Source organism: Lissotriton helveticus, chromosome 8 (genome assembly GCF_964261635.1).
Source record: "Lissotriton helveticus chromosome 8, aLisHel1.1, whole genome shotgun sequence".
NCBI lineage: Eukaryota > Metazoa > Chordata > Amphibia > Caudata > Salamandridae > Lissotriton > Lissotriton helveticus.
In genome coordinates this window covers 1,147,091,171-1,147,102,565 of record NC_136069.1, presented here as the reverse complement: position 1 = coordinate 1,147,102,565, position 11,395 = coordinate 1,147,091,171, and the positions used below count along the sequence as shown (strand labels likewise).

Below are 11,395 nucleotides of genomic sequence, written 5' to 3'. Positions count from 1 at the left end.
AACCTTGTCTGAGGTTGCTGGGACCTTATATGGTGTGCTGGTGGTTGGCACATGTGTACACTGATTGGTGGTTGTATCTGGTGTTTCTATTGGGTTAGGGTTAATGTCATTGGTTGGGTATTTGAGGGTTTTGACTGGTTTCTCGGTCTGTGATTCAATCATTGCAGGGTTGGGACTAGGGCTAGGGTTCGGATTTCTATAGGAAGTAGGGACTAGGGCTTCCTATGTTATTGGTTGTTGGGAGTAGGGTGGGACTAGGGCTAGGGTTAGACCTTGAATTGGAAGTAGCTATTTAGTGCTTCTGGTGTGATTGGTTGTTGGACCAGGTGTGGGACTAAGAGTAGGGTTAGGCTTGCTATTGGAAGTGGGGACTAGGGCTACCTGTACCATTGGCTGCTTGGACTTGGATTGGGACTAGTGGTAGGGCTAGGGCCTTTACTGGACGTAGAGATCAGGGTTTTTGAACTGATTGGGTGCTTGGACTAGGGTTAAGATTGGCTGCAAGGTCCTGGTCTCCTATTGGTTCTAGAAGTTAGGGCTAATGTTGTGATTGGATAATGTTAGGGCTAGGGTTCCCATTGGCTGAAGGGGTCACCTGATTACTAGGGCTACAAAAAAGGCCAGGCTTAGGGCGTCTCAGCCCGGGCGTCGAGGCTAAGGGTGGAGAGGACAAGGGTAGTTGCCTGTTTGGGCCTGTTAAGGGTGGAGAGGACAAGGGTAGTTGCCTGTTTGGGCCTGTTAAGGGTGGAGAGCACAAGGGTAGTTGCCTGTTTGGGCCTGTTAAGGGTGGAGAGGACAAGGGTAGTTGCCTGTTTGGGCCTGTTCGAGACTGATCGGGACAGAAATGCTGCCCTTTTTCTCATAAAAAAAACAACCCTTTACTCTTTTATCCCTCCACTATCCTTTTTTTCTATAAAAATTAACAGACTAACATGTTCACTTCTCAAATTCCATGTTCCATATTCAACTATACTAATATACTGCCCAAATAACTGAATAACATATCTACTACTCAAATTACTTCATATTTATACTATACTAATTTTCAACACTAATCCTTTATGGGTTCCGGAGTGGCGTGCTACTCGCCAAAAAGCGCTTCAACACCCATCAGGGGTAACAAGTGCTATATGAATGCAAATCTTTCTTCTCCTTTTATCCATCCGCTATCCTTCTCACTCCAAGTTACAGACTAATATACACCACTGAAATTACCTCATATTTCATCTATCCTTCTGCTATAATTCCAAATCCAAATAACTGACTAACCTATCCACCACTTAAAATGTACTTGCATGTTTCACTATACTAATTCAACACTAATCCTCTGTGGGTCCCGGAGTAGCGTGCTACCCGCTGAAAAAGCGCTTCGACGCCTCGTCAGGGGTAGTAAGCGCTATATAAATGCAATTACAATACAATACAATACAATATAGTCAATATGGGAGAGACTGCGATGGGCGCTCGATAAATAGGTATATTGAGCCCGTCCCGGATTATGAACTCTCCATCTATCCACCAGCCCCATGGCTTCTAAGCAGTCAGGTAACCGCCTTTGTGCAGGTCTGATGTTCCGCGGTGGGTGACGTTCCAATTGCCCAGATACTACTGCGTTAAAGTCTCTACCAACAAGAGGAGTCCCTAAGGAAAGGTCAATAGTATAGCTCCCAGATCTTCAAAAGTGTCGCTCTGATTGCCAGGGGGAATATATACTGAGACAAATGTGAGCGTTCTACCCTCCCAGAGACCGGATATGCTTACATATCTGCCCCTATTATCCGACCATGTGGACATCAGAGTGAAAGGGAACGTATTTTTAAGTAATATGCCCACTCCCCGCGACCCAGACGTAAAGCCGGCATGTGCCACTAATTTATTTAAAGAGCAATGTTGAGATTGGCTGGGCTGGACATGACAGGCACCAAGCAAACTCCACTGCACTGAATAGCATGCAGCGTGGGGGCGGGTGAATAGCATATTACTCGGTGCTCTGTGAAGGGGCATCTCCTGAGTGTGCCAGGGTGAGAGCAGCGCTGTGTGGGCATCGCAGGGAGGCTTGGTAAGTAGTACTGCAGAGGACAACAGAAAGTGCATGGAGTTCTTTAATTATAATTAGATATGCAGTAACAATGATAAAAAGGCTGCACTGTTGAGCCGCTGTGCTAGAAACAATAATTTAGTTCACTTTTAAATACTATACCGTGTTTCTGTTAGTCTTAAATCATCACTCCTGATGTGCATTAAGTACAGTTGTGTGTCTGTGGCCATGAGGTCTCACTTAATATTGAAACCATTCAGGTTTGTGCACCACCACCTCGTGAAGGGGAAGTGTTAAAACACGCTGCAGAAATTTTAAGCTATTTTTATTTCCACAACAATTGAATTAAACTCAAAGTGAAGGTTTCTGTACTTTTCCGAGAACTAGTGCGGCTGAATGATATTCAACTCTCTTTCAGATTTCTGGAGTTTTTAATTAAGGTTTGTATCTAAGGATCTCTTTTATGCCACATCAAAACATCTTGAAGGTTTGAATAGTTTTTTTTCTGCTGCCTTTATTAGTTCATGACAGCAAGTTTGGCCATTTGTTTTTTGTGTGCGAGGTACAAAAATTCACATCTTGCTACTTTCAGAAATATTATTATTTGACCCTGATTGTTTTACTTCGCGTAGTTCAGTGGGTTACTGTTCCTGTTGCTATGATCATTGTTTTCCCACCAGAATCGTAAGAGTTGGGCTCACTAGTCACATGGCATTCAAGACAGGCATTTACACTCCCCTCACTTTAAAATGTGACCAGCCACCACTGTGTGTTTGGAAGAAATGTGGTTGATTATTTTAGGAGGTCTTTTACTGTCGATTGATGGATATACTGAGCAAGTGTTTCCAGCAGAGCAATCTGAATATCCAGCTTATCTGATTGAAATTGTAATGCCCTGGAGGTCTTGTCCAGGGTACTGAGTAGTGGTCTCTGACATACATACAGCTGCTTCCTGTATGTGGTTTCCCCCAGGTAAAAGAAAACATCCTGAAAGACCGTCAAGATCTCCCCCAAATACTGAGGATGGAATATCCCCACTGCATTCTGAGTTACTCATTGAGTCACTTATCTTGCTCGAAATAGGGGGGTCTTGAGATGTAGCGAGTCATCTGTTGTTGGAATAAGCTGCTAAGGATGCAACGTGGGCGGATCGCTTGGAGTGTGGGGAGTAGGGGGGAAGCAGAGTTTTGTCCTCCAGACTTTCTCCCTCACTGTGAAAGGAGGTTTGGTGCTGCTGAGACCCCTTGCAGCGGGCCATGCTACTCACAGGAATTGGGGGAACTGACGTTGTCAGTTCTGGGGGATTCGAGGTTTCTGGATGATCTGATTGGCCCTCTATGGGTGCATTTTTTGGAGACCAGGCTATTGGTTGTCTCATAATAGACCTCTGAATTAATTTGGGTTTGCTTTTGCGGATGCTGTTAAAAGTCTTAAGGCTTGACAATTACATTGCACTGGTAGCTGGTTTGGCAGTGAGATTGCGAGGTGGTGGGGGGCAGGTAGTGCTAACCATGGGCGTCTGACTCTGAGCAGAGCTTCGGGCTACGGCACTCATTCTTGCACACAGATCAAGCACTGGTTGACAAGTATGTTTGAAGTGCCAGTCAGAATTCTCCTGCCATATATTTTTCAATTCTGATAGTATAAAACAAGACCAAGCAGCTAGTCGGATTTGGAAGAATAACATTAAAGCAAAGGAATGGACAGGGTCGTAGCTTAGTCAGTGAGATTAGGGGCTCTGAATCTCAAATTTTCCACCTAAAATGGCAGTGGGCTGCAGGGGGGAAAATCAAGGTCCGCCTAGCAGATTTTGAGTTGGGCGGACTGCAAGCTTTGGATAAAAGTTTACTCTGTCGGTGTAAAACTTCCTCCAATGGCCAATGTAGAAGAGGCCGTCAGAGCTAAGCCTTCCGACCATCTGCCCTTCTTAGAGTGGATTGTCAGATGGCTTTTTTGAATTTTAAATGACATTCACTACCAGGTGTAGTCTGACTGTGAGGGACAGTAAAAAATGAAAAATTACACCCACAATATGGGAGAAAGCTCTCATGATGTGGGGGTCATTTGTTTATTTATATTTCAAAAACAAACTTATGCTTTGGGTATTTGGTTTTGAAAAATAAAAAACTTTGGAGAAGTTTGATGGCTGGCTGTCATGTTTGATGGAGCTATCTGTCAGTGTTTTCCTACATTGACAGGAACCGCTTTCATGGCAATTCCTGTCAATGTATTGAGAAGTCCACGGGTCGGAAGACATCTCTGAATTTTGACAGGCATGGTGCCAGGAATAAACTCCTTTGCCATCCTATCTGCCTTTATTCTGTCTGTCAAACCCTGAATCAGAACCTATGTCTAGTGTGGCACAGTGGGCGAACAATGATGGTTCGTATTGCCACCCTGAGCAATTGCCAGTGGTTAGACTATTTGCAAGCATTCACCCCAGTACCTTTTGGTGTTTGAGTGCCAGTAGTGTGCCTGGAAACCTGAGACTGACACAACTTTCCAAGCTTACTACTGCCAATGTTTGTGAATTCCACAAAGTAGTACATTTGCATTTATTCAAGGAGTACATGTATGGGTGCCGATTTGCTAATATGAATAAGTTAAAGCATCTGAGTGAAATCAGGAAAAGCAGAAAAGCCAACACAGCCGTAGCAGACTCAACTCAGGGCCCCGAGAACCAATTACCAAGCTAAGAAAGCATTTATTTGCGGGGGAGAGGGTTGTCACACCCCAAACACCACCTCTAACGTAGCGTCGAATGGAGTGAAGGAATCGAGTAGAGTGCTGGCAAACTTAAATGGATGTCAACTTGGTAAGAATGCTTTGGCGGCTCGGAAGCTTATGATTATATTTTCTACACAAAGTAATGTACTGTACCATGAGTCTTTGTAGCTCGAATTCTTTAATGGTTTGTATGTCTTTTTGCAATTTAAATTTTACATGAGTTTAGGGGCGGAGGACTGGATTAGCCTAGAAAAGGCACTACTAATTTCACTCGCCCAGGTGCCCCGAGCATGAGGAAGTTTAGGCCATTCCGATGCCTCAAGTTTCAGTCATTTGAAAACATAAGGGGCCTCATTTATGAGGCCTTGCGTCAGTTTTGCGCTTCCAATGCGTCACTTTTTGTGACGCATCGGCGGCATAAAACATGCCTCCTGTTGCGCTCTATTTACAAAGTGACATATCTAAGCAGATGCGTCACTTTGTAAACCCCTGCGCTACATTATACCTGCGTCAGGTATAATGTATGCGGGGGGCGTTTCCCTGCAAAAAGCTTCGTAGAAGTGACGCAGTGAAATCTATGAGATTTCATTGCATCATTCCTAGGACGCTGTTGCATCAAAATCTTGCGCCTGCCTCACAGCAGGCGTAAGACTGACGCAGGCCCTATCACATGGGGCTTGCCCCATGTGAAAGGATGCATTGCTGGAGTTGCGTCACTTTTGTGACACACTCCAGCAATGCGTCACCTTTGCGCTTACAGATACGTCGGAAAAATACTAACGTATCTGTAACTCCTTGCGACATGTTAATGCGTCATACATTAAACATGACGCATCAGGTATGTCGCAAGGAGGGCGCACTGAGAAGTGACGCATCGCTGTTTTCACGCAGCGATGCGTCACTCCTCATAAATGAGGCCCAAGGTGTCTCATTCGGACACCGAGTCTTACTCGTGCACACACTTTATTTTGAGTCTTTGAAACACAGGCCTTTGACACCACGCTTTATCTGAGGTCTCGCGGATTCATAATTCTACGGCACTCGTGTGAGGGTCTCTCGCTTTTGAATCCTGAATAATTGCACAAGTGCCTCTATTGCCTACGTAACGTTTGTTCTTGTGCTTGAGTGTCTACCATATATTGCAGTATTATACCTCTAATTGCACTTTGTTTCTCTTGTAACCTGCACACGTCACTTTTTCCTCCTGTAATGCACCGTTTGCTACCTCATGTATTTTGTTTGCTCACAATTGTCACATTTGCCTCATGTTACTTCACGTTTGCTTTTGTAATTTGTTCACTTGTAATCTTCTCCTCGTGTATCATTACTGTTCCTATTGTGAAGCGCTCAGACGCCTTCGGGTAAAGTCCGCGCTATATAAAAACGCATAAATAAAATGATTAATTAATTAATAAATAGTTTCAGGCCGCTCTTATCTCACATTTTCGAGCCCCACCGGGGGTATTATGTGTGGAGCCCCCGGGGGAGTCCTGGCCGCATGTTTTGGGAGGCCCCGCCGTCTCCTCACGCACCTCAGTGTCGAGCCTGGCCCGCGCTCGGGAGGCGGAGAGCAGCTCCATGTGCTGCGGGGAGGAGGCGCCAGAGGCCGCTGGAAAGAAGGGGGGAGGATACGGAACTTCCTCCCTGCATGCCGGAACTGTGCTGCTCCGAAGCCGGGCTACGGCGGCTGCGGGAGGCGGCTGGAGCTGGTGCAGGGGGCACCTGCGGCGGGTGCCCACGCGGGGGTCGCCGTGGATGTGGTAAAGCTGGGCTCCGGGACCCGGGCAGGAGGCAGCCGCCGCGCCTCGACTCGCACCCGTCAGAGATGTGGCTGAAACCCGAGGAGGTGGTGCTGAAGAGCGCCCTGAAGCTCTGGGTCACACACAAGTCCAACAACTACTTCATCCTTCAGCGGCGGCGAGGGCACGGGGACAGCGGGGGCCGCTTCACTGGTAGGTACTAATGCCCTCCTCCGCCCCTTCCTTTGTCATACCTATGGAGTAGAATTGATATAGTGATTTATACCACACCTCAGTCACCAAGTGCACCTTGTCAACACTCTGCCTTCCAAGCCACTCCATATTTTTCCTTATTATTACTCCTGCGCCCCACATCAACCATGACGCCTTGTCCCCAAGCGATCCCAAACCTTTTTATCACTGCTTTTTTCCCCATTGCTAAACCAAACCTCTGCCACCTTTGGAGCTCTTTTCCACTAGCATGCAAGCTCGCGCCTCCTTCCCTGGTGTGCTCAACCACCTTCCACCTGTCTTACATTTCCTATGTTTCTACCATTGGATTTATTTACTTTAGGGCTTATGTAACACGCTACATGCCATTTCAGCTGCCCTCAGAGGTTGGTTCATGGGAAACAGAGGGTCTGTACAAAGCGATGGTTATTATGGTCTTCTTGCACAGTTTATTAAGTACATACTTGTTGCTAGCGCCTTGTTGTATACATCTGTTCCACTTCTTATCAGTTTCCTGTCGTTAAAGCTAGGTCTGTGGTCCAGACAATGTTATTTTGTTGCTAGATGTTTGTTTTGTACTTGTACCCTTGGTAAGGCCATAGCATTCCATTAATATTTAGCCCACACTTGCTTCGACTTTATCCCCATGGCCACTGAGAGAGAGAGAGAGAAACTTGTTTATTTAGACCATAGTCTTTTAAACAAAACGAACACACATGGCCACTGAGCTTAATGCCCTATGGTCGTCCAACCAGTTATGCCTTCTCTCGGAGGCATAACCTGCTTTCCTCAAATCATTATTGCAAAGTTTTTAACAAAAAAAACATAATTGCAAAATCTTAACCGCAACATTATGCCTGCCACCATGTTTTTATTTAGCTTCTTTCTATAGCGGCGCTGCACTAAAAGGTATAACTGTTCTTTACCCAGTGCAAAAACTGTTGTAATTAAAACATTTTAGGTAGTGAAATAAGTAGAAGACATTGGGTATACTGGAGACTATGTCCATTTTTCGTTGTTGCACTCTAAATCCGAATTTAGACTCAAATTATGTTTGCTCGTAATTCCGTACGCCGAGTTTGTGCACAATTTTATCACTATAGGTTCTTTGCCTCAACATAAATTCCTTCAGGTATAACCTGGATAATTTGCATAGGAAAAACGGGATGGTTATGTCGAAAACATATGAATTTTAAGTATGACATGAATGCATCTGCACGTTAATCTAATTTTTGACCTTTGTAACCTTGAATTTGCTGGTAAAATTGCAGGGGGAAAAAAGCAAGTTGCAGTAATAGTTTTTCCCAAGGGCACTTTTTATTGACCAGTCGTAAGCCCCATGGTGACTTAAGGTAAAGAATTGGTTCTGGTTAAGATGGATGAGATGAATTTGTAGCTAGTGCCTCAATTAGAGGATGTTCCGTTGGGTTATTGTGGAGGAAGAGAGTTCCAAAGGTTAGTTGCTGCACCATTAAAGGAATGTTCACGGCTATTGATGTTTTGAATTTCGTATTTCGAGTTGCAAGGAGTCTTTCTTCCTACGCCCCTCTGTCTGTTAGAGGAAGTCTGCAATTTGGCCAGATAGGTGTGTTTTTCTTTTTCCAGAGAGCCTTCTTCATAAGGCAACAGATTTTAAATTTCACCCTGGCCTACATTAGAAGACAGCCTCAGTCAGTCTCAACATTGAGGCATGGTAGTCAGTTTTTCTCTTGGCTAAGAAGTGTAAGGCTGTAGTGTGAAGAACAGCATGGATTGGGCCGAGAGAGCACTAGGGCTCACCAGCCAGAGTGCAATTTCCAGTGTCCAGGCGGAATATGATTATAGTATGTGCTGTGGTTTTCTTTTGATTTGTTGTTGGAAGGTTTTCAATTTTCTTGAGCGAATGAGAGGAAAAAGTTGCCAAATTGGGCTACTTTGTTAATGTGACATGATAGTAGTAGTGTTGTTAGGGGTAAATTCCAAACTGTTGTATTGAGATGGAGAAAGAAGAGAGGAACCTGTTCAGCTAGAAGTGCAGGGTAAAAATGTATTTTTAGGCTTGGGTTTGAAGAGGATATACTCTTTTTGGGGATTAAGTATGAGAATGTTGATGATAACCCACTGCTAGATTTTCATGAGACAAGTCAAAGTTTGAGAATGTCCTTAATGCATAATGTGTTTAGCTAAAGCTGAGTGTCATCAGTATTCTAGGAGATGGAGACTCGAGATCCGAAAGGAAGGAACGTAGTGGTTTAAGGTAAAGGTTAAATGCTATAATTGTTGATACAGAGCCTTGGGAGATGCCACATATCATTTGTGCACTGTTTCAGATGTCATCCTCCCCAGCTGGGTGTGGTGAGATGACAATCATGAGAGGCAGTTAAGATCTTGATTACATAATCCAGATATATGTTACAGCAAACTTAGTGTCCTGTGGTGATTGACATTGTTGAACGCTGCTGATACATCAAGTAAGGCGGGTAAGCATGGGTCATACCCATCCGGAAAGGTATGCATGGCCTTAAGGGTGGCTCTCTATGCTGAAAACAGATCTCTCGATTAGTAGTTGATTGTTATTAATATACATAATTTGCTGTTTTGAGACTGTATTTAATGACTACATAGCTTGGGTTGGTTGGAAACACGTCTGAAATTAACCAACAAGTTGGGACCAGGGGTGGACTTTTTCACCGTAGGGGTAATCTAGCTCATTTTTAGGTATCTAGCAACGACAACTCCGGCGAGCGATGCATTGATCAGACACCAGACATTTTTGAAGAGGTGAAAATTTGACTTGATAGTAGTAGGAAGAAGGTCTTGTTACGAGTTACTGGGTTTGAGTTTTTTTTTTCAAACTTTGGCTAGGTCGCCTGGGAATGTGGGATTTTTTGGGTAGATTTTGTTCAGTTTTGGATCAATTGGGTGTTTTTTGTCTGGTTTTGATTTTTATCTGAAAGGAGAGAGAAGAAAGAGGAACTTGTTGCATTTGTTGATTGTTGGTGCCGGTAAGGGGCTATTGGCTTGCATGAATGTATTTAATTAGGCTGCTTGCGGTGTATGCCTGTGTTCGCCATAATGTTGTGCTTACTCCAATAGCATGCTTGCCACACTATGCCTCGGAACCTTATTGCGTTACTCACCTCACCCGTATACTTGGCCGCCTAGCAGAAACACACACTGCAAAGTTTTCCCTGCCACATCGTGGCTATGTTCTCAATATCTCTATGTCAGGGGTCTACAACCTTTTTAGTAGTAAGAGCCACTTATAATGACCACATCAGACAAGATGACTTTAATTACCACCATATACCAGATTACTAACTGTTATCACCTCAGTGCATCAGGCATGGTTGCCAGCTGTAATCTAAAAGAGACTTTGTCTATTTCAGATGCCTCCACATGACAGCCATAGCCGCAATGCCCCTGGCACCAAGGTAATGATATTAGTAATAAGTCTCACTAGTGCCACATCAGGGCTCAAAAAATAATAAAAAATGCACTGGACCTGCAGGTCTAGTAACCTACAAAATCTCCTCGACCTAACTGAAATGCACTTGACCTCTGACTCTGAAAGCTGAGCAAATATGTCAAGTTAACAAGATTTAAAGTCATTTTTATTTCTCATTTACTTTGTGAGTGATAAAGATGCCTTGAAATCTTGCTATATTGTCACATGCCCTCTGCTTTCAGAGGCAGATGTCAGGTGTCAGTTTGTCTTCCTACTTGCCTGAAAGGGTGAGTAGGACCTAAAAATAGCTTGTCCTGAATTATTCTGACTCACAAATGCGAGCGGTCAAGTGAATTTTTCGAGCCCTGCACAGGATTTATCGCTCGAATATCCGCTTTCAATATATTTTTGAAATTCAGACATTTTTCTCCAAACATCAGTTTAGGAGTTCTGAAAGTACATTTTCGTCTTAAATACACACACTCGATTTTGGTATACATACTCGACCAAACAGAAGCTTCTAATTGAGCAAACTGAGCTTCAAACAGGAGAGCTACTTAAAAGTAGCTGGAGAGCTGCCAGTAACTCATGAGCTGCTCATTGGAGAAGCCTGCTCTATGCTTTTAGTCCCTGTTGTTACTGTCAAGCCGGGTCTGATGGCTCAGTGAACTAATGCGCCCACTGCAGGAGCCTGTTTTCAACCTCATGGTCACAGGTTCAAATCCCTGCGAGTCCACTCAATCCAATGGAGGTCGATAAAATGAGTACCATTGAGTTGGGTAACAATAAACATCTGTTGTTCCGCGCCAAGATGCCTACCGGTGAACCTGCGTTACAAATGCACGTTATGTTTTATTTTTTTATTTTAGAGTTTTATATAGTGCAAACCAGATACGAGAAATCGGATATCAGAGCGCTCTACATGAGCACCAGTTTTGTTACAGATGGACACATTCATTTTTAGGTCTCGCCTAGCGTTGCAGCGAATGCGCTGGTCGCTTTGTGAGGGTTGCTATATTAGGGTATTTTTTAGAAGTGGTGTGGAATCCCTGCCCATATTTTTCATTGGCAGGCGTCATCGTCCATAGTAAACGCTGGCTTCCAATTGCTAATAGGCTTCTTAGTCCCTCCTTGTTACCGCCCTGTCTCCTCTTGGGACCGCCCATCAGGACTGGATCTTTTACTTGCGGCGTTATACTGTCTCCTTCAATGAATCGATGGGCAGTTTTTTTT

At 44.3% G+C, this 11,395-nt stretch overlaps 1 protein-coding gene across 2 annotated transcripts in view; it reads left to right on the top strand.

Moving 5' to 3' along the window:
- Nucleotides 1-6,366: 6,366 nt before the first annotated feature.
- Nucleotides 6,367-11,395, top strand: part of TBC1D8 (TBC1 domain family member 8) — a 559,729-nt gene continuing 554,700 nt past the window's right edge. The window contains exon 1 of one of the 2 annotated variants that reach the window (XM_078658030.1): nucleotides 6,367-6,717. In XM_078658030.1, coding sequence (XP_078514156.1) covers nucleotides 6,414-6,717 — 304 coding nt within the window. In that variant the 5' untranslated portion in view covers nucleotides 6,367-6,413. The remainder of the gene's footprint in view (nucleotides 6,718-11,395) is intronic. The other variant, XM_078658029.1, reaches the window with a different exon arrangement.